This window comes from Camarhynchus parvulus, chromosome 2 (assembly GCF_901933205.1).
Source record: "Camarhynchus parvulus chromosome 2, STF_HiC, whole genome shotgun sequence".
Lineage (NCBI taxonomy): Eukaryota > Metazoa > Chordata > Aves > Passeriformes > Thraupidae > Camarhynchus > Camarhynchus parvulus.
In genome coordinates, this window is record NC_044572.1 from 117,468,163 (window position 1) to 117,491,605 (window position 23,443).

General features: G+C 37.1%; 1 protein-coding gene across 8 annotated transcripts in view; it reads left to right on the top strand.

Moving 5' to 3' along the window:
• Positions 1-733: 733 nt before the first annotated feature.
• Positions 734-23,443, top strand: part of CSPP1 (centrosome and spindle pole associated protein 1) — a 61,853-nt gene continuing 39,143 nt past the window's right edge. For 2 of the 8 annotated variants that reach the window (XM_030966430.1, XM_030966449.1), the window contains exons 1-7: positions 4,859-4,960; positions 5,537-5,633; positions 9,736-9,836; positions 10,513-10,536; positions 12,968-13,048; positions 15,493-15,594; positions 19,393-19,838. In XM_030966430.1, the coding sequence (XP_030822290.1) occupies positions 4,859-4,960; positions 5,537-5,633; positions 9,736-9,836; positions 10,513-10,536; positions 12,968-13,048; positions 15,493-15,594; positions 19,393-19,838 (953 nt within the window). Of the gene's footprint in view, positions 788-4,088; positions 4,961-5,536; positions 5,634-9,735; positions 9,837-10,512; positions 10,537-12,967; positions 13,049-15,492; positions 15,595-19,392; positions 19,839-23,443 lie in introns of those variants that run through there. The other 6 variants (XM_030966433.1, XM_030966437.1, XM_030966415.1 and 3 more) reach the window with 6 other exon arrangements.

A 23,443-nucleotide genomic window follows, 5' to 3' on the forward strand; every position in this document is an offset into this window, starting at 1 on the left:
CACGCAGCTGGGCCCGACCCGCTCGCCCCGTGAAGCGGCGCCGCAGAAACCCGACCCCGGCCGGGCCCAGGGCTTTCTCACTATTTATCCATTTGTTTATTGACTTATGCTTTTTAAATTACTGTGACCAGTTCGGGGCTACTCAGTACGAGAGAGACACGGAATATCTAGAGCGGGTCCAGTGGAGGGCAACAAAGATGTTTAAGGAACGGGAGCATCACTTTCACGAGGAAAGGCCGAGGAAGCTGGGCCTGTTCAGCCTCGAGAGAGACGACTGAGAGGGGGCCTTATCAATGTATATAAGCATCTAAAGTGGGAGGCGTCAAGAGGATGGAGCCAGGCTCTGCTGGGAGGTGCCAAGCAACGGGACAAGAGGCAAGAAAACTGATGCACAGGAAATTTCCCCCGAAGATGAGGAAGAACTGCTTTCCTGTGCAGGTGACCGACCACTGGAACAGATTGCCCAGAAAGGAGTCTCCCTCCCTGGTGATACTCAGGAGCCGTTTGGATGCCACCCTGTGCCATGCGCTCTAGGGTGACCCTGCTTGAGCAGGGAGGTTGGACCGGGCGACCCGCTGCGCTCCTTTCGAATCTGCCCTACCCTGGGATGCTGGGAGGCCCGCCCGCCGCCGCCTCCCCTCCCGCTGCCTTTCCCCGCCCGGGAGGAGGCGGCGGCCGGGTCGCGCCGCCCTCCGGGGCAGCGGGGGGCGCTGCGCGGCGCCGCCCGCCGGGTTCCGGGGCGGCAGTAACGCGCGGGGCGCCGACGGAGCCGCGGCTGCCGGTACCGGTGAGCGGGCGGCGGGGGCGGCGCGGCGCCCGGGGACCCTCCTCGCAGCCCCGCCGGGCGGTTCCATCGCCCGCATCGCTCACAGCGCGGAGCGGGCGGCGGGGGAAGCGAGGGGGGTTCGCTGGGCAGCGAGACGGGCTCCGGAGCGGGACGGGGCGGGGGCGAGCCCGGGGCGTACCGCCGGGTCTGGGGGTCCCCGTGGGGGCGGCGGGGATCGGCTGGGCCGGGCTGGGCTCGGCGGGGCCGGTCCCGGCCCTCCGGTGGGGCCGCTTGTTGTGCGGCCGTTGCCTGACAACGGCGCCGCGATCCGGAAAGGGGCCGAGCCCCGAGTGCCGCATCCCCGCTCCGCAGCTGCTCCCTGGGCGGCGGAGCCTCCGGCAGTGTCCCACAGCTGCTGCCCAGGAGGCAGGGAGGCGAGCGCTGCAGGCCGGGGGAGAGGCGCTTCCCGGAGCTGTCGCTCTTGGAGAAATAAACCTGATCTCCTGGGTCTGAAAGTTTTTCGAAATTAGTGTATTTTTGGATCAAACGACGCGCTCGGAAAAATAATAAGGCCTGTAGTGGAGGGAAAGTAACTCGCGAAACTTGTTGCTTGGTTGTTCAGGGGATAGATTGATTGCCTTCTCAGTTGCGAAAAAGTCGCGTTGCAGTAGTCAAAAGTTTGTTATTTGTGAACAGCCAGACCCTGGCATGTATGCTTTTTCAGCAATGAATTTGAAAGAAAAGCACATTATTCTAAGTGCCATTCACTAGGGTACAGAAGCAGTCAATACTGATTTCTTAGGAAGTTTGGGTTAAACTTTAAACAATGTTTCTTAATGACACAATTAGTGGCCGTGTAACTTGTAAGTACAATTACTAAACGTGGCATATAGTTGCTCTTTCAAAGCATTTCCCTCCTTGCCACCCGTGCTGCAGTTCACGTGGATGGGAATTGCCATTTTGCCGGTGCTCCTGATGATATTTCAATATTATGATGGCTTAGAAGAGGTGAAATCTGCTTGCACATGCTGATTTTAAATTTTGTGCATTTCCCTGAACAATTAGGAGGGGAAAGGAAAGATTAAAATGGAACGCAGTAAACATCGCTTCAGGTGATAAAGTAGCTACACAATATGTAGGTAAATATAGTACATACAATACATATGCACATAAATGTTTTGGATGCCTTGAATAGAGAGACATACATTGTTAACTCTCTTTGGGCATAGATCCAATAAAAATCCCGTGTTCAAACTTGACTCATTGTTCTTGAATATCTGCATGCTTTCTATTGCTTGGTATGTTTGCTTAAGTTGAAGTCTACCTAGGTGATTCTAATTACTCACAGTTGCTTTTGTGAAAACTCTGAAAGAGGAAAAGGGGCTATGAAAGTCAAAAATCTTATTGAAAGAAAAAATATGTAAAAACATTTTATGGGACATTTTCAGACAGTATTTGAATATATAGCAGCAATATGTTTAATGGAATTTCACTTTGAATGATGCGTTGTTTTGGGAATGCAAATTATCGAAGATTTAAAGTTGCAAGAGCTAAAGAAAGGCTGATAGATACATCCTGTCAAACATTTTTTAGAAATACCATTTACAAAATACTCTGTTTTCCAAAAAGCTAGAAAAATATGCTTACACCTCATAATTTTGAGGGCATATGGATAGATTTTTAAGTGTTTACAGCATATTCTGACTTTCCCTTTGTGCTCTGTACATGCCCATGGAGCAAAATCTCCCAGCTTGGTTTTCTGCTACTTTCACTAGTAATTGCAAGGATCTAGAAATGCACAAAAAGAATTCAAATGCATTGCTAAACTGAAAATAAATTATTTTGTTCTGAATTGGTGTTATAGTGTCAGGCTGTGCCTCAGTGTGTTTGTGCAGCCATGGGAAATCAGTGTGAAGTTGACAGTTCCCTGTGAGTTCAGTGGTGTCACCTCCAAGATAGTTCACTGCACACCTGGGGGCTGTGGTAGCCCTCATCTCAGATAGAAATGTGTTCTTTCTTTATTTTTATTGTGATTAGTCATGATCTCTTCACATGGTACAGTAGATGATAAAATTGACTAATAGTCAGTAGGATATTTGCTTACATGCTGGTGTATTTTTGGAACTTTATAGTGTATGCTTCACATGGAAATTGTCACTCTTTTGCTTAGAATAACTAAGAAATTTTTCTTTTTTGGTATAATATTTTTGCTTATCTCATAAAGTTTGCATTCATGCAAACTTTAAGAAGAAGATTTTTTATTTTAAGAAGATCAACTCAAGTTGAAGGATGTTAAGACACAAAATGTCTAGATATTTCTAAGAAGGATTTGGCTACACTTCCAGAAAATTGTGCTGTATTAAAGGTATGCTGAATCAACAGTGCTGTAGCATTAGTCAGCTTAGTGTTCTCCAAGGCCTGGAATTGCCAGCTTTCTTCACACCAGTTGAATTTTCTGTGTAGTTCAACTGTGACTGTTGTGTCTTTGGTTTTTAATTTATTATGTTGCTCTTTTGAGCATTATGATAGGAGTGCAGAATGCTGGAATATTGTGTTCCTCATGCTAGTTAGAAAATACCCTGTGAAGACTCCATTCCTTATGCCAGCTCTCAGAATAAGTTTGGTATCATTCCCATACAGTGATTTGGAAAGAGTGCTGGAGTTTGTAAATGCTGTTGTAAATAGAGATAGGAAATACAGATGTTACTGTCAGTGAGCTTTTGGAAAGGCTTCTCACAGTGCCTCCTACATGTGGTAATTTTCCTCTTGATGACTGTGCAGCACTGGGTAGGTGATGAGACCAACTTATAATTTTTTTTTAGTATGACCAGTTGTTTCACCCTTTCAGAACAGTTTTTTCATTATTGTTATGTAACATAATAGGCTGAATAAAATTTACCATGCCTGGAAACTTATCCTCTTTCAGATTTCTTTTATCCTTTATCAGTGTGCAAAACTAATAAGATTAAAGATTTAGGACAAATCAGATGGGGGGATTTATTTTTGGCATTGATTGTCCTGTATTACCACTAGGAATTGTAAAGGGGTTGGCCTAGTTCTGCCTCCTTTGTAACAATATTATAATTTTATCTTATGAATCAAAAAAGAGAAAAAGTTTAAAGGAGTACATTCTAAGGAATACATCAAGCAAATGTATTCTGTAAATTAATTTAGCATGCAGTTACTTCACCTTATCTTATAGAATTTATGCATTTTTTATTTCCATTTTGTTTCTACTGAGAATTTATCCCAGTCTCTCTGGACACATTATTTTTATGTTTTATGTTTACCTGTGTGCCATCTTATTTTTCTTGAGGTAGTGGTTTGGGGTTTTTTTGTTGCTGTTGTTTTTAAATTCTTCAATCCTCTTCCTGAAACTGTTTTCTAATATACATTTATCACTGGCCTCTTGCTTACTTCATACAATCACATAAAGATACTGAATTAGCCTCAAAAAAAACCTGCTGTCTTAATTTAGATACTGGATATGATGGGATTTTTCAGGAACCTGCATAAGCAATCCTTTTGCTTAAGCTGCCTGGAGTGATTTGAGGTTCATAATTTTCTTGGCAATTTCTTCTCATGATAGTAAGTTAAGCACAGAATTAATTGTGTGATTTGGTCCTTATTTTAGACTGTGCATGTATTTTGCACTTTTTGTACATTTTTCTAATGATTCCTTCATCCTTCATCCCATGTTTACTTTTCCGTGTTTTCTAATTTTGATTTTATAGCTCACTAGGAGTAAGCTTGTGCTAGTGTGTGGTGAAGGGTCATTGGTAGACTTGCAGTTAAAACAAACAACCCTCAAATACTTCAACCATGTTAGGGAAGAATGATTAGAGAAGTATCTTCAGTCTTGTAATCTGGAATCTTTGAATTTTCTCTCTGGTGAAACATCAAGTAGTCCCCTCCATGGATGGCTTTCCCAAGTCAGTTGTTTTGTTGACCCAGCAAATATCCTAAGGCTCATAGTTCTGAGGGAGAAATTTGATTATTTTTAACTGCTGTCTTAAGCAACAGTAATTGAACTTTACATTTTTGAGGCTCTCATGTAAATGCCATGTTCTCTGTCCTTTCTGTAACCTAGAAATGATGGCAGATGATTTAGAAAAATTTATTGAAGACCAGAAGGCCAAGTTGGCACAAGATAAGGCAGAACTTGAAAATGATCCACCTTACATGGAAATGAGGGTGAGAGCATTAAAAAACTTTCTTGAATTTAAATAATTCTGTTGCCAAAGTCTTAAATGAAGCTTGTTTTTACTGTGCTCTTAAAACTGTGTTTGTTGATAAATAATATATTAAAGATTTATCTATTCAAAGTAATTTCCAACTTGAGTACTTCATACCTTTATGTAGATTTTTAAAAACCTGTTTGCGCCCAGGCATACACAGTAGGATTTGTGTTTTGCAAGAGAGAAAAGTTTTGTACGTGGCTTTTATTACTCCTTCGCCCCTCCCTAGGGAAGCTGACTAGCGGGAATCTGTCCTATGCTCACTCCAGAGCTTGGATGTTGGAGTGGGAATGGAAGGTATAAATATCCTCAAAATTTCTGTTCCAAAAACTATGAAATACAAAAGGCAAATAACAACAACAAAAAAATTGTTCTTATCATAGCTTTTCTGTTAGTAATTTTAATGTGTTAATCTAGCATTACTTTCAACCTCTCTGTTCTCAAATGCTAATAATTACATTACAAACGTTGTTCTTTTATGTGGTATTTCCTCTACTTTGTGATGCAGTAAAGCATTTTGCTTTGTTTTCAGAACAAGGAGTCAGAGAAGCTTTCTGAAACTAGCAAGATGTTAATCTCCATGGCTAAAGAAAATATACCTCCAAATAGTCAACAGAACTATCCTTTAGGTATAGTATATTTTTTTTATTATGTCTTCTAGATTTAAGTAGCATTTAATTACCTTTGACAATTTTTGGAAGGATATTACTGCTTTGTGTCTTTAATCATTAGGATGATCATTGTAATTCAAGTGCATAATAATTCTTCAGTCTTTCAAAGGTCTTAGCATTGTATGGAATTTTTTTTGTAGTTAGGATTTTTTTTTTTTGGCAGGAAAATATGCCAAAAGCCACCTCTTTCTTCTTGCAAAGTAGTGCCATTATAAATACCCAAGTTAACAAAAAAAAAAAAGAAAGAAAAGAGCAACCCAAAAAACTTGCTTGCCAGTCCTTGATAGGTGATGAGTCCTTTCCTGGTGTGTTTGGGTGGAGCAAAATGTTTGAAAGTCCATTTTTCATTTGGACTTTACTGCAAAAGAGTACATTCCAGGGAAGCAGGGCCTCTTTCTTGCAGCCTCTTAAGAGTTCTAGTCCAACTTGGCTAAGATGCATACAGCTGAACTAATTTTTCTTTTAAATAGTGTCTTTCAGGCAGTTTAAACTGTTGCTATTGCTTTTGTAATTTTGTTACAATGTAGTTATTCATTGTGCAAGGAAAGAACAAGTACTTAATTTTGATTGAAATCTTAATCAGGTGAAATAGAATTATTTTGATGTGGCTACCAGCTTAATATCTGTTTTCTTTATATATTGTCCTTTTTCTTCTTTTCTCTGTGTTCTTTGTGACATTTGATTAGAAATGTGTGATAGTGTTCTTTTCTTCATTTTCCTTGCTTGCCCTACCATCTCCCTTCTGTAGGCACTACTGTTTTTTCTAGCTATACTTGTGTAGCTCAGGTTTGTCCTGAGAGCTTTAGAGCTTTTCTGTGTCCTATTTCTTGTTGATAATTAACTCTTTTCTTTCATGTGTAGACACTTTGGGTTAATATCTCATTAATTTTCATACTGTGCCTACTGTAATTCTGGTGTAATTCTGCAGCTTCCAGTGGGATGGAGCTTGAGCTTGTGAATCTGTGGATCTGAACTGCATATATAAAAACATGGTTTTTATAGGGATGTTGCATAAATAGAACTTCCAGCCATCAGCAAGGCAAGCTCCTCAAAGACCTTTAGAGGAAAACTTCACTTAAAAGTACTTGAAATGATAATTGAATATTCCTTGCCTCCTGAAGTGATAATGGATAAACTTAGTTAGAGGGCAGCATTTGAATAAGTATCTATCACATATTTTTGGCAGTTTTATTTGGTTCAGCAGGTTGTTCCTGGTGTTGATAATTCTTTTCTAGACTGAGGAAACATATGATACAGAAAACAGAGCACAAAAGGTAGTATCCCACTGGCTGTGGCAGACAGTTAAGCTTTATTAATATTAAAATAGTTTTATTTCTTGTTGGAGAGCTATAATTGCATGTCATGTTGTGTTTGTTACTGTGAATTTCACCTAGCTGTTGACACCTGAATATACAAACACAATGAAGTATTACAGATGAGGGGCATTCAGGTGATCTTAAATGAAAAGAAAAAGCAGGGGTTGCCATGTTGTGGTTTAACTGCAGCTGGCAACTGAGCACAACCACTCACTCACTTTTCACCAGCAGGGTGGTAGCAGAGAACTGAAAGAGTGAAAGTGAAAAATCTCATGGGCTGAAATAAAAACAGTTTAATAATTGAAAAAAGAAAGTCATGAAAAGGCAGATAACAAAGAGAAAGAAGTAGAACTCAAGAAGGACAGGTGATGCAAATGTGAAACAATTGCTTACCACCAACTGGTGCCCAGGTCCTTGAGCAGCAGATCCTACCAGCCTCCGTCCTAGTCTTGCTGCTGAGTGTGATGCCATATGGAATGGAATATCCCTATGCACTGGGGTCAGCTGTCCCAGCCATGTCCCCTCCCAACTCCTTGTGTGTCCCCAGTCCCCTCCTTGGCAGGTAAGAAGCAGGAAGTGTGAGTGAGCAGTAACTGGAATATCCCTGAAATATCCCTGTGTTGTCAACACTGCTTCCTGCACAAATCCAAACCACAGCCCCATACCAGCTACTATGAAGAAAATTAACTACCCCAGCCAAGCCCAGCACTTTCTATAATAATAATTTGGGTGCTGAAATGGATGGTTGCTGATATTACTGGCTTGCTCTGCTTTAAAGCACTGTAATTACCTGTGGGTTAAATCAGATGGGACTTGTTCCTTGGTAGTTATGAAGTATAGTTTTGTAGTTCTAGCAGTAATGTTGAGTCTCAGACTGAATGAAGTTGCATTATTTCTCAACACTACATATGTGGAAGTGTTTTTGTAAAAATGCATTTAAAATCATAACATTTAAAACCAATCATTGTCAGTGTGATTATTTAGGGTTAATTGAATGTGAAATGGCAAATAGATACAACAAACACAGAATAAACAAAAGTAAAAAAAAACAGTTAAAAAGAAGGTAAATCTCTTTATTTGTCAGAAGAATTCGGACAAAGTTTGCATGAAATCAGGTTGAATGTATGTTAACTGGAGTGATTTTGCTCTGCTAGGCTCTCTCCGAGTAAATTTTTAAAATGGGTTGTTTTCAAATATCCTCCAGATCACTACCCATAATTTTTATCTCTGTGCTTTTCTTGTGGCAAAAAAAAAGTTCTTTGCAACAAAGTTAATTTTAAACCACCTTTTGTTTGAAAACTTCACATATTTGAATGAAAGCACTGGATTCTCACTCCTTTTCTTTTTTTTGGTACTGAATTTCAGTGGCATCTGTGAAATTACTGAATTAATCTTTCCTCCAACTTGTTAGTTGCTTTTTTATATTTTTCTTGGTTTTCTACAATTAATTCAACAGTAATTAGGCATAAAATAAAAGGCAAGAGCAAGTAGCTGAAACAAACTATTTCTTCTTCTGTATTCTATTCTGCTTTATAACCCCTTTTCTGAAGTTTGAAATGGTACATTATTTTTTTAATGGAACTCACACTTACCTTATGTGCAAAATTAGGAGAAAAGGAACTTGAAGGTTGGGGAAGAAGTTCCCGTGCAGATTTTGGTTAATGGTTGGACTCTGCAGGCTGTTTCAGAATAGCATAGGAGATATTTAATCAGGTATTGGGTCCTTTGGTTCTGAGTATCAGGCTGACTCCTGTTTGCCACTTCTTCCCTGTCACACTGTTTTCCTGGCTCATGAGGATAGAACAAATCAGAATGTATCTTGAGCCAGGCCAAACAAACTACCCTGCAATAAATCAGGACTGATCTAAGAATAAGTCTTGAATTTCCTCTCTTCCCCTTCTACTCCTTGCTACTAATTTTGCATTGATCATGAGATGTAGAAATGCTTTTAGAGAAACAATATGAAATAATAATAGTACATACACTCACTCCCAGTTGTAGTCTTTGTCATTAGTTTTGTGATTTTGTGGAATTCACTACTCTGTGGAGAGTGGTGAAAGTGACTGCAGAGATGGGCTGCTGGGATAGAGGATGTTTAATATAAAGTACTTTGAAATGCATTTTGGGAGCAGCAAACAGCTTGCATAGCATTATATTTTATTATATTTTAAGAGTGCAGCTGCAATGAGACCTGAGCTGCAATGAGTAATCTCAGAAAAGTACTAATGTGGTTTGGGTCTACTGAGGTGGAAAGAAAAATGATTATTATTTTTATCATATGGTCAGATTCCCTCTAGTTGTGTAGGAGCAAACAAATTTTTCACGTGCTAAACAAACAGCTTGTTGCTTTCATTTGGGAAGTATGTTTTCCATTGTGTGGTAAACAAATTTTAAAATATCAGAATAATTTAGAAGCTCACAAGGAGATTTCTTTGGAAACATACATTGGCAAAAGAAATATGTACAATATTCAAATAAATTCAGCTTATGTTGCCTTTTTTTTTTGGTAATGGGAAGAAAAACTGTAAGGATGAGAGGAAAACTATACAAATACCAGTCTAATTTTTATGCTTTTCACCCTACTACTCATACAGAGAAGGTGTTTTTTTCAACTGTCATTTTATTACTGGTTCTATGGTTAATTCTTTTTTTATTGCTTGTGTCTAATAAAAATCCAGATGTAGCTTTTGCTTTGTATTGATGCAGAATAGTAAATAATGATATTTCATGGTGTAAACTTTCAGGTGACTATGGCTTGAGTTTACCTCTTGGAGAAGAATATGAACGAAAAAAACATAAACTCAAAGAGGAACTTAGACAAGATTACCGGCGATATCTTTCTCAGGTAAGGTGTCTTGTCTGGTTGCTTGACTGTAGTGAGTCTCTTGAAGTTATTATCTCATTTAATTGAATGAAGATTAATATATGTAGAAAAAAATTTAAGGAGGCGTTCATTATGAGCAATGGCTGATTTTGAAGACTTGAGTGGAAGTAATTTCAAAACGTTTTGTTTATGTATTTTAGGCTTCTACAGATTTCATTGCCATGTGACTACATATTATTTAGTATATGACTTTCTATATTTGTTTTTTCTTCTTCCTTGTATTTTTTTTTTTAAGAATTTAAAAGCTGTTACTTCCTGAAGTACTTATGTATTCTATGGTCTCTAATTGGGGTAAGAAGTACTTAGTGTGACTCCATTTGACAGCTTCTTTTCAATTCTAGAAAGAAAAACCTTTGATGTTCTGCTTAACATGATTTACTAAATGTCACAATAAATTTAAATTTGAAATTATATGTATGAAATGTCATCATCTTGGGAATATTCTGTAGCTGCTCTGCATGAATCAGAAAAAAAAAGGAACCAAATAATTTCTGTTTTAAGAAAATACTATTTACCAGTGTCTTTAGTTCTTAAAATGAATGAATGGGTTTGCTGTAAGAAAGGAAGTATCTTTTATTAAGTCAAATATTTTTGACTCAAAGACTCCTTTTGAATAGTATCTTTTCCCTGATTTTAGGGAATTTCACAGGCAAAAAGAAAGGTAGGGTGCCTTTAATATTATTTTATTTTCTTTAAAATTAGTTGCTTTTTGCTTTGTTTGAAAACTTTATGCTTTTGGAATTTAAAAAATCATTACTTTTATTTGTGCTTTGTGCATTTATGCATGCTGTGGTGATTAGCTGTGACTAACAGCATTGCTTGCTTTGTGCAAAATGAATACTTACATATATAATTTTCCATTCATAAGTTTTTAAAACGCTTGTTGATTTACTTTTCCCTATGCAGTTGCCATTGTTGCTGTCTAATGCTGTCTCTACAATAGTTTTTATTTTAGTAGACATTTGCTTCCAGGATTATCAGTTATGTAGGCAGTAGAGTTCAGATTTTTTTTTCTTGGTATACATATTTTATAAAGCTAGAATAAAATAGTAACTTCTATAAATATTAAATATGTCATCACAACCAGAGTCAGGGCTTTTTTCTTCCCTATCTCAACTCATCAGTGGTGCTTAGGGGAGCAGCAGAGCCAGTTATTGAGCACCTACTGGCCAGAATGCAAGAATACAAACAAGCATTATGAGGAAAAAATAACACCTCTTTTGTTATTTCTACAAGCTTTGTTTAATTAATTGTAATTAAATTTAAAAAATATTTTTATACTTTTGTGTATCTATAATTTTGAGATTGAATGCTGTCCATCCAAATTGTTCAGACTGAGCAACATCAGTAAAGGACCAGGAGGTAATGCAGTAAAAACACAGTCTGCTGTTTTTTTCTGGGCTTTTGAATAACATGCATATGATACAGATTTTCTATATTAGCATGCTCTGGAATTCTTAAATAGCAATAGCAACTGTATTCTTATCCTCTAACCAAAATCATCCTTATATAATTTTTTTTCTAGTTTAATTTCAAACTCCAGATTATTTTCAAAGTTAGAATATCATGTTAAAACTTCATGTTTCATAATTATCACCAAAGCACCCAAATAATATAATTTTTACATTAATTTCTAATGTTTTGTCCTCAATTGGACTTCAAGGTTTACAAGGTCTTTTTGTTTGTGTGTTTGGTCTAGTACACGTTAGCTATATTAAACTGGTAAGGACTGAGGAAGAACTAAGATAGCAATCTAATTTCTTTTTCCCACCTTAAGAGAACTGGTGAAACTTTCAGCAGTTCTCACAGTGATAATTTTTTTGTTAATAACTTGCTTAGTCTTGCTCATGTAGAAAAATGCAGTTTCCATATCAGGTTCTGATTTTAGAAAAGATGTTTGCAAGATCAGAGGTATTCTGTAGAGATGTCTTCAAAATGCATGCAAAGAATTACTTAATAATGAGGATTACAATTTATTTAGTTTTTCTAATAGAAATAACTTGGTTTTCCATATAAATCTAGTTGTCTTGGTGCTTAAATATCTTTGCATGATTATTAAATTCCTTAAATCTTTAAATGTCTAGTTTGAAATATCATTTATAATGATGTAGGTTTGTACTGGAGCAGGTAGAGCTCTTACTTCTTGACATTCCTCTAAGCATTTAGGCCACACTGCAACATAGATAAGGAAAGGAAAACAATGCTGGTGAAATACGATATCTCACCATCCTCCTCTTCACCTCCTGACACACAAAAAGATGACTTTTTTATTAATCAGATTTATGAAACATATGATTGACTGGAAATAGCCTGGGTATGATTTTAAAAAAGGAGTGATTATGACAAACCCTCTAGACCTGCACTCTAACAGCCTGCATCAGCACTGGTATTTGGTTTGAAGAGCTGGTCCTTTGACCTGCTGCACAGCCCAGGTCCCAAGCTGTGGCCCAGGGATCTCTGTGGAAGAACAACATACTGATTGTGATGGGAAGTTCTGCTCTGAAAGTGGCTGATTTCCATAAGAAATGACCAGGTTTGGTGGTGGGTCATTATCCTGGAAAATTTGGGCACTGCTGATGGGAAAACACTTGAGATAGAGGTGTGCTTCTGTCAGCATGAATTCCATCTGTCCAAATAAGAGGTAGACATATGTTTTCTGCTGTTAGAAAAAATAATTTTTTATTTTGAGTTAGGAAGTGTATTGGAAGATACCTTTTATTTTTGTACACACGCTTATGCTTGTGCTACAAAAGAACTGAGTGGGGTTTCTTTGAATAAAAATAGGGTTTTTTAATATGGAGACTAACTTACATAATACTGGAAATAGTTCAACATGGGAGAAGTGACAAACACTTTCAAACTCAAGCTTAAAACTTGACAAAGACATTTACTTCCTGCATTCCTTGACTTCACTTCATTTATGTGTTCCAAGAACATCCTACATTTTCATAATGTGAAGGTTGTCTTCAGTCTTTATTTCATCAAATTGCTCAAATTACTTCAGAAAATATAATACCTAACAACTCTTTAATGAGTTAAGATTTGGTATTTTAAAATGTATTGAATGTTTTTATATTTTTTGTTTAATGTAGAAAAATTATCTGACTACTGATGAAGTAGATCCATATACTCAGGGATTATCTCTTCCTATTGATGAGCGAAGATCTGCCAAGGTAAATATGTGAAGGAAATTAATTAAATGGAGTATAACTTGAAAATGTACCTGGATGTTAAAACTATTACAGAAAAAATATTTCCACTTAAGTTTTTTTGTTTGGTTGGGTTTTTTTTTTTTTTTTTTTTACACAAATGAATGTTCTTGGAGGTGGTAATTAGTAATAATTCTCATAAAAGTCTGTTTCAATTTTTAAAAAAAATGTTGACTCTAGCTTACCTGTATTCATAAGCTTTAGATATTTGGTTTTTATTATGTAGATATAATTGTATACTGATACCAGTTTGAGGTTTGCTGCCTCTGATCCACACCTTTAGAGCACTTGATCTGTTCAAAACCTCTAGTGGTTGCTCTTGGGTTTTCTTCGGTAATCGCTATTGATCTGATCTCTGCCCTCATGCTGTTGGCCTTATAGCCCCCGTTTCTTTCTTGTGTTTGCTTGTAAATTGATCCATGAAGTTGAATCAGCAGAAACATTGTAATTTATCAACAATTTATCAATATTTTTTCTGACAAATAGTACTGTTTGGTTGTTAAGATTGGTCATAGCACTGCAGAGATTCAAGGCAATAAGATAACCTGTTTTGCTGGAGGAGGTCCAGACATTTGCACTTTTGGAAGTTTTGTTGGTTTTTTTATTTTGTTTTTAACCTTTGTTGCCTTCAAGTTGCACTGTTGATCTGTGTTTGGGGCTATGCTGTCACTGCAATCTGGTGCAAGAATTCTGCTGTGCCATGGGTTGGCCTTGCCCTTGTACTTAAACTTTCTGCCCCTCTAGTGCTCTTGGTTTGGCTGGAGGAGGAGCCAGGTGAGAACTCAAAGTGAAAATTGCTTTTACGAAAAAGCCCTGAACTCCAAGTTATACAAGTGTAAAAAGGAGGCAGCAAGAATGAAACACCCAGGAAGGGGAAAAACACTCCTTAGGGGCAGCATGCACGGGTACCGAGTTTATGTTAGCTTCAGGTTCTCATGAACTTTGTATTAACCTTTGCAAGTATGTGTGCTGAAGCAGTGAAAAATAAAGTATGTTTGATTAATTCTGTGGAAATTAAAGGTGTATTTGTACTGGAAACATGTCTTATCATTGATGGCTTTATATCATATCAGCTCTGTGCAGGTGTGTTGAATCCTTTCTAGACATCTATTTGCTGCTCTTGCAGAACCTAAAAGCTGCCAGGAGATGTCACACCGTGCCCTGTTAATCTGTTGGCCTCTGGGCAGAATATTGAGAGGTTAACATTTGCATTTTGGTTTGCTTTATTAGGTCAAATGTGCAGTCACATAGCATATTGAATTTTCTGCTGAGTGTTTTGCCATCTGTTAAAGAAAGTGCAGCTTTCATGGCTGTCTGCATGCTTTGTATTGTCACTGTTAGAAAACCTATAGAAAACTTTTTTCTTGGAAAAAAAACCAAAAAATGAAACAGTTTTGGAGAAGATTAGTCTAATCTGCAAAACTTCTAGTAATCTCGTATTTATGGGGTGATTGAGATATAAATTATTTTTGTTTGAAATTTGTTAATGAGAAAGTGAATTTATGTGTGATGCTCAGATTTTGTAAATACTTTTGCTTTATTATTGTAAAATGCTGCAGTGGAAAAGAGCCTCATTCATAATACTGTAGTATAATTCTCTTATTTTGCTTTATAGGATTGTTGGAATGAGGCAGTATAAGAGACACCCCATGCTCTAAACAGGGAAATCAAGAAATAATACAAATTAGAATTTGCTTTATGTGGAGACTTTTGTATTTCATATTATCAGGCTGTTGATGTACAATTAATGTACATTTTTAGCCCTGAGAAAGCTGATTATGAATGTTATCATGTTGCAAAAGCAGCTAGGACAACAAGAACAGATCCTGTTTTTCTTGATTTTCCTTGCATTCTTCACACTTTTGACTTTTTGCAATCTATTTAACTGCTTGTCTGAATTCAACAGTTCAAACTGTAATTGATACATCTTATCTACACTTGTATTTGTTATCCTGTTTTAATTGTGAGGGGGGCAAGTCACAACTAATGTTAAAGAAAGAAATTGTATGTTTGAAAATCAGCTGTAAATACATTCAGATTGGAAATTAGAACTCCTAATTGTTGGAGTGAAGCTTTGGTAAATTTTGGAATAGGCTTAGTAGGAGGAAACCTACCTGGTTTTAAAGATGGACGTTGATACACAGTGGTGTCTCTGGGGATTAGACTTTGTGCTCAAGAAGCTGACTTCTACTTACAGATTTCAGATTAAGAGAAAGTGCTGTGCTAAGAGAAAATGAACTAAAACCTCAAAGTAATTCAAGCCTTTCTTGTACATCACAAAGAATGTGAAGCGGGGGGAGGCGGGGCAAACACACAGTTTGCATTTATTCATTTAGTACTGCAGTTCTATGAAGTTAAAAGCTACTAAAAGTGCAAAATTATGATGCCCTTTTCAATGCCTGTTTTAGGAGAGACTACGACTTGAAAGAAACAAGGAGTACAATCAATATCTCAGGGATAAAGAAGAATGGAATGAAAGGCTAAGGAGATTAGGGAAGAAAAACAGAGAGGTAATACAATTTTATAATCTTATCATTGACTCAGACGTAGGAAATAAGACAAAATACACAAATAAGGTTCAATTAGGCTGCATTTTTATTAATGCATCTAAGCAAGTCCTGGTTACAACTCATATGGTGCAGTTTCTGGTTCCTGCTTCCATCATGTCTATCTGGTAGAAGGATGCTTTCATTTGCTTGATTCTGAAGCAAACGCTTTCATTATTCTGATGTTTTTTGTGTCTGAAGCAAATCATGGGTTGTTTTTGATGATAAAAGTGATGTCCAAAAAAGCTATCTACTTGAATGAAATACTGAACTCCACATAGTGTTCCTTAGCTTTTGTTTGTAGATGCTTTTTTCCTCTGTCATGTAGAAAACCAGGCAAGTGTAGCAGCCATACAGAATATGGAGCTGTACATTTGTGAATAAAAATCAAGAAGTCTTTACTGCTGAAAGTGAACTAGACATAGTCTAGTCCAGTTCTGAGCTGAGGCCTTTGATTTGTATGGCAGTAAGCAGCTAGGAACATACACACACACCCCTCTGTTAGAAGGGGGAGCAAATCAGAAGAGTGAAAGTGAGAAATAGTGTAGGTTGAGTTAAAGACAATTTAATAGGTAATTTAAAAGCTACTCCCACAAGCAAAGCAAAGCACACCAAGGAATTCATTCACTTCCCCTGGGCAGGTAGGTGTTCAGCCATCCTCAGGAGACCTGGGCTCTATCACATGCAGCTGTGACTTGGCAAGACAAATTCCATACTCAGAATGTCCCCCTTCCTTTATGGTGAGCATGACCCCCTGTAGAGTGGAATATCCCTTTGGTCAGTTGGGATCATCCATCCTGGTTGTGTCCCTTCCCAACTTCCCATGTACCTGCAGCCTCCTTGCAGGTGGGGCAGTGTAAGAAGCAGAAAAACCCTTGACACTGTGTTAGTGCTATTCAGTAGGAATTAAATTATGCCTGTCTTATCACTACTGTTTTCAGCACAAATCTAAAACATAGCCTCACACAAGCTACTATGAAGAAATTCATCCCAACCAAAACTAGTGCAACAGCCAGTGGGATTTTTAGGTCTGATTAGCATTGTTGTGAGACTCTTTGTTTTAGTAATCTGGAAGCAATAGATTGATCTTAACTTTAAAGTTTTGTCTAGAATAGGTAAATTTCCTTTTTAAAATATTTTTGTTTAGTGATAGACTGTAATAATTTGGGACTCTTATCTAGTGAAAGTTTTTAGAAGATTTAGAAGAAAGGTTTAAGAAGTTCTTCCACTTCTTTTTAATATGAAAATTCTAAAGTGTACAGTAGTGTGAAAGCTAGGTCATTCATTTTATAAAAGACCTTATATTTGTACCCAAAACAGCTGGAAGTTTATTGTCTTCCTTACAACAGTTGGCAAGTTCAAATCCCCCTGTATTTGTAATTTCTGTCTAGAAGAATGTTTCTTGTCTAGAGAGATTGTTTTCTCATGAGAAACATCTTTAACATCTTTTCCTTCAGGTGCACTTGAGTTTCATATAGTTGAAAACTGTTTTAATTTGTGAAGGCATCTATAAGGCAGCATTCAGGCTTCTTTCAGATGTTGGAATTCAATATCTCATTCTTACTTCCTTCTTCAAGGTTTGAAGTGCTACACAGCAGTGATCCCTAGGAAATATTGGGAAAAGTGTAGCTTATTTTTGTGCAACTGAATCTAAAAATCTCTGAAATTTTTCTACATGTTTGGGCACTTACATTTCCTAAGCTGACTTACCTAATGAAGTCTATCAAGGGTTTTTCTTTTTGCTTTATCTGTCATCCACTTGGACGCTTAAGTTGCATTTTTATTATTCTGGTTAGAAACAATTTTACTATCAGAAAAGAACAAACGGGAAAAAAATGGTTAGGATTTGTTTGGGTTATGCCATCTCTGAGGGGTATTTAACTTGGAGTGAGAGTCAAATTATATATGTGATGTCCAAAATTTGATCCAACAGTTTACTTAGACCAGGATTTATCCTATGACTATCTAGTGTTATGTTCACCGTTTAGATTAGGCTGGTCAGGCTTTATTTGGTGGAGTTTTGAAAGGATGGGGAGTCCACAGTCCTCTGGACAACTTGTTCCACTGCTTTAACTGCTTGATCTGAACTTCTGTCCCTCTGTATCCCATTGGAATTTTTCTTTGTTGCAACTGTGGCTGTTGGTTGTTTGAAAACCATGAATACTGGTATCTCTGTAACCACCTTTTACACAGGGACTGCAATTACTAGTTCCTTCTGTCCTGTACACACCCTCATTAATCTTTTTCCAGGCTGAATAAACCCAACTCTGTCAGCTTCTCCTTTAATACCTCAGATACCATCTCAGTAGCCACCCTCTGCACTTTCTCCAGGTCATCAGCAGAGACTGGGCACACTACACCAGAGCCTAAATACTAGATAAATACTGAGCAGAGAAGGATCACTTGCCTTGACCTGCGCAGATCCTGCAGCCCAGGGTGTGGTTGGCAGTCACCACTGTAAGCATGCTCTGCTGCCTCATGCTCAGCTGCTTGCCCATGATTAACCCAAGCCTTTTTCTGCAGAGCTGCTCTCTAGGTGCTCAGGGCCCAGCCTGTCCTGGTGCATGGCACTGTTCTGTCTCAGATGCAGAGGTTTGCCTTGGCATTTGTTGATTTTCATGAGCCTTTTGTCAGCATGTTTCTCCAGTTTGTCAAGACCCTTCTGAGTGGCAGCCATATCCTCTAGGATATTGATCCTTCTTTCCAGTTTGGTGTCATTTACATCCTTAATTTATTTTTCATTAAGTATTGTAAAGTATGAGTTAGTGTTGTCTTTATTCTATACTGGAATGAATAGATCAAAGATTAGTACATAGAAATACTACAGGGTTTATGCAAAACCATTGTGTTTTTAAGGACTGTGTATTGAACACTAGTCCAGAGTGTCATAGGGTTGTTTTTTATTTGCTTAACTATCCTGTCGCAGACATATTTTATGAAAAATCTTTTCATTAAGATCTTTTCTCTTGAAAAGCTGAGAAGCTTCAGAAATGAAATGTAAACAATAATTATCTGTTGCTGTAAAATGTAACAAGTGCATCTTTGACTGGTTTCATGTAGTAGTTTTTAATTAATAGATAATTACAGTCTAGCTGTCTCAGACTATCTAGTCAGTCACAAGATTTTATTATCATTCCTTTCTATTCCTTGCTAAACTTCTGATGAAATCCTTTCTTCTATTCTTTTAGTAGAGTTTTAGGATATAATTTTCTTTTAATTCAATATGTATCATAAAATAATAAGTCAACCTTCTAAAACATAAAGTTAAGATTCTTGTCTCTTCCCTCATCCTGAGACCCCTGTGAACACCACCACACTATCCTTTCTCATAATGACATTTCCTGAGGAGTAAGAAGTAGATTAAGAAATGCTCAGGTTAAAAGGCTGTGCTTGTAGGTAAGAACTATTACAGACTTGCCTAAATCTGGATAGAATGAAGATACCTAGTCTCTTGATGAAGTAAAGTTTGAAGTGTTTTTTTGATTCTTTGCACTTCAAAAGCTGAAGGTCAGATTGGAGTTCATAAAAGATCTGTCCAGTATTGATAGCCTTTCTTCTGAGAGACATTAGATAAAAGGAAGACTACATGTTTTTCCCCAAGAAAAATGAATAAGACCCTAGATTTTAAGCACTTGGAGTATTTTCCTTGCTCACCTCTTGCCTTTCTTCTTGTTTTGGGTTTATTTGAAGAAATACAAAACTAAGGTTTTACTCAATGTGATTTCTTTATATTCAACTCTCAATATTGTTTCCATTAAACAGAATGAGATGCACAGGAATAAAACACCTATTGCTGTTACCAGGCTCCAGCCAGAATTACATGCAGAAGTCCAGCCCTGTAATCCAGGTGCAGAACCTCCCAAGAAGGATGCTTTTACTTCCACAGAACGCTGTGAAGAGCTGCTAAATAAGAGATGGATGGAGGAAGACAGGTACCACAGGTTAGATGATGAGGTTGAATTGAGAAGTCAACTATTAAATAAAAGATTTGATGAGGATTTGGATGTTCCCAATCAAAGACATCATGGATTTACTAGCCAATCTGTAATTCCTACTAGGAAGCATCATAGAATTGATGAAGATGGTGATTTTGGTAGAAGATACTACAGAGTGGACTATGATCCTGAGACAAATGCAGAAATGGACCCTAGATTTAGATCTGAAAGCACCTATGGCAGAAAAACTCCCCGGGTTTTTTATGCTGAAAGGTATTCTTAAATTCTGTTATCTCTATTCTGCTATTCTGTTTTCTCCTTTATTTCTGTAGTGCTTGCTGATGGCCATGGTTTACTCACTTTAAATATTAGGGAAGATTCCCATGTGAGAGCAGGATTTTTGTAAGTGCTTTTGTACTTAACAAAAAGGACCTTTGCCATAATGAATAGAAAAAATGTTGAATTATTGGATCATTTGCTAAGACTATACATGTATTAAGAGGCATTTTATTTATCACAGCAAACCAAGGATACCACAGAAATTACCCCAGAAGCAGCAGTCCACAATTCATTTTTATGAAGAGTGGTTTGCCAGAAAATATATTTGAAAGCAAACCCCTGCACTGAGAACCCAATGTTACCTCTGTTTCCTTAGTCTGTAATAGTTACAGCAAGTCAGTATTCAGTTCAGATTCCAAAATTGGTTTGAACTTCAATTTTTGGAACGTATGACTATGTGTAAAAAATGTAAAAGTCTATTTTTTAAAAATCCTCTTTTTGAATCCATGTCTTGCTAAATGACAGGCTTGAAACATCTGTGTAGTTGAACCAAATCCTGATGGTTTTAATAGGTGCTAATCTCTGTAATAACTACACAGTTCGAATAAGCATTTACGAAAGCCCAAACCAAACAAAAGAGGGTGTCTTACATAAATCATTCAGGGAGAAAACTGATACTCTGTACTGTTCAGTATTAAATAGTCTTTACTGTGTTAACTGATACGTCAGTTGGGTTACTTTGACATAAATTGTTAATCTTTCTCTTCTAGCTCACTCATTTAAAAGAAAACAAAAGTATAGCTTTGCTAGTCATCCAGAGTTTGGCATTCTGGCCACCTTTAGGTATTCCATTGCAAGAACTGGTTGCTTTCAAAACCAGATGGCTTGTGGTGCAAAACAGCACCAAACTTGAAATTTGTTTATACAGCTAAATAAAGCAGTAAATTTATTGTAAATAAATTTTCAAATGATATTTTAGAAGTGTTAATTTGTTCCCTTTCCAGGTCTTGGGAAGATGAGTGTTGTAGTTATTTTTATTTGTGTTAAGACTGTTGCCAGAATTATTTTCCTGCAGTTGCTTCAGTGAAGGAACCACCAGTGTTCTTCCTTTGCAAGGCAAAATAAACACTTTTTCTATTTTCTAGAATTAACACTTCTAGGAAAACAAAGACAAATTGTACCATTCTCAACAGTGTTGAATATTACTATTATGTTTTGTTGGTAGTTGCTGGTGGATGGTTTAAATGATCTTTTGAGTCATTGTTTACAGGGATAATTTTCTGGATAGTATGCAAATTAATAACTGGGGGGAGGGAAAATGCTCTTCAACTAGAAAAGCGTTTTCTGAATTCAATAAACTCCTATTTCTTTTCTAGTTTCAAATGTCAAGAGAGTTAGAATAATTTTTCTCCAAAAATAGCTCTTGATATTCTTTCTCAACCTTTAAAAAAAGTAATCGTAAAGGAAGTAAGTCTGTGGAAAAAATGAAATGTCTGGAAGTAGTTGGGAGAGGCAGACTCTAATGTGTTATTACGAAGTTTCAGACTGTGTTCTGGTGTGCTTCTAAAAAGCATGTATTCATTCAATGTTTCTGAGAAAGACTAGCAAATAGAAACAGTGGTTAAATAGACAAGAGGAACAAGATTGTCTGTTTTCTGCTGAGATTCAGAGAAGAGACTGCAAACTTCAAAATTTCTTCCATTCTGTAGTGTATTACTGGTAGAAATGAGTAAATGAGGTTTTAGGAAAGAGTGGACTTGTCCTGTAGCTTTTCAGAAAGAAAAACAATTAGAAGCTTAACTTGATGTCTAACAAAGACAATCAAAATATTTTTGAAACTAACAGCAGTATTTAATTCTGTGTTAGTTAATACTCAGAGGGATGTCCTCTTTTTATTAGGTAGCTGTTTGCCACTGTCTAATGTAGTTGGATACATAGTCTATTATTTAAATAAAAGTAATAATTTGATAATGTTTGAGGGTTTACTTTGCTTTGCAAAGAATTTATATAGAACTATATAAATAAAATATCAGCAAGTATGGTGTTTGAACTAACAGTAGACATCATGTTGAATATTAGTAGACCAGTTTTTAGTTATTCCAGAAATCATGGATGGTGCTTATAAATATCTGTGACTAATATATCACCAGGCAACCCATGAGTTATTTGGAGAGACCTCTGGAACTGCTTTATCTCCAGTTTTCTTTTAAAAGAGAATAGAGAAGACAGTCTTATCTTTGCTGTTGGCAGACTTGGTGCATCTTCTTAAAAGAAGCTGCTGGAGCATTACCTGAATTCCCTGAACAAGATTGTTTGGGGGTTTTTGTGTGTATTTTCTACTAATGAATTATTATTGAAAATTAACTTTCAGTATTTCTTTATTAAATACGTTTTTTAATCTAGTACTTCCTTCTCCTTTGAAAGGAGCTCCACTTAACCTCCTATGAAGTTAAATTCATTCTCTTCAAGGAGGAACTTATCTGTTAGTGACAGCTCAGCTTCTGAAGAGTTAGCATTTTTTTCTACCTTTCAGGCAAAGTCAACTTTCCCCAAAGACACTTGATTCATGATCGATAATAAATTCAAAAGGAGGCATATTTTTATTTGCTCTACTGAAGTTCTTAGGTTTTATATGGGGTTTATTAGTTTGGAGAGGCAGATATTCATAACAGGACTTTTCAGGAGGGTTTCTGTTTTTATGGAGGCACAGGGTCTGTGGCATATTTCAACAAACAGAAATGGTGACCAGGAAGTGAGAAGAATGGCAAAATGTTTTAGTTCTTAGGAGTGGAATGCTTTAGTCCATCCCCAGCTGACAGGTCTGTCCTGTAAACAGGAGACAGCAGCTTCTTGATTGAATTGGGCCAACATGTCTGGGCCTGCCCTGCTAAGCTGACTACTTTTTACAAAAAAAGGTTGCCTCCTAAATTCCAAGGTTTGTTTTTTGCTTCCTCCCTATATCCTTTCATTACACTGGAGATTTGGCTTTCTGTTTCCTGGCTGTGTTTCAGTCTTATGTGACCAGCTTTGTAAGGAGTAGATTGATTGCTGTCATAAAGATGAACTTGATCATGAAAGATCATTTTATGACAAGAGGATAAATGTTCTTTCATGTTGTTCTGGTGGGTTGTTAAGATGCCAGATCAATGTTTAATAACCTGCATGCATCCTTTTGCCTTTGATTATTGGCTTCTATTTAAATTAGAGATTGACAGAACTGTGGTTCTTTTTATGTAGAAGAATGAGGTTTTTTCCCCATGTTTACCTAGTTTTTGGGTGGGTTTTTTTTGTTGTTTGTGTAATAGGAAGTCCATGGCTCTTTCCAGCTCTGGAAAAAGTACAACTTTGATAGCATTTGTTGAGTACTTTGTTTTTCGTTGAATACCTATTTTTGCACTATTTTGTCATGATAACCTCAAGTCCTCATTATAGAGCCGTTATTTTGCAAGTCAAGAAAAGTTTTTAAATTCTCCTACCCCAGATCTTTTCAATAACAGCTCCCTTGTGTCTATACAATATTTGGCATCTCTGAAGTTACTTGAAGTTTCTATCATATGATTTCACTTCTTATGTAGATGACTTAAATTTTAGCTCCTGAA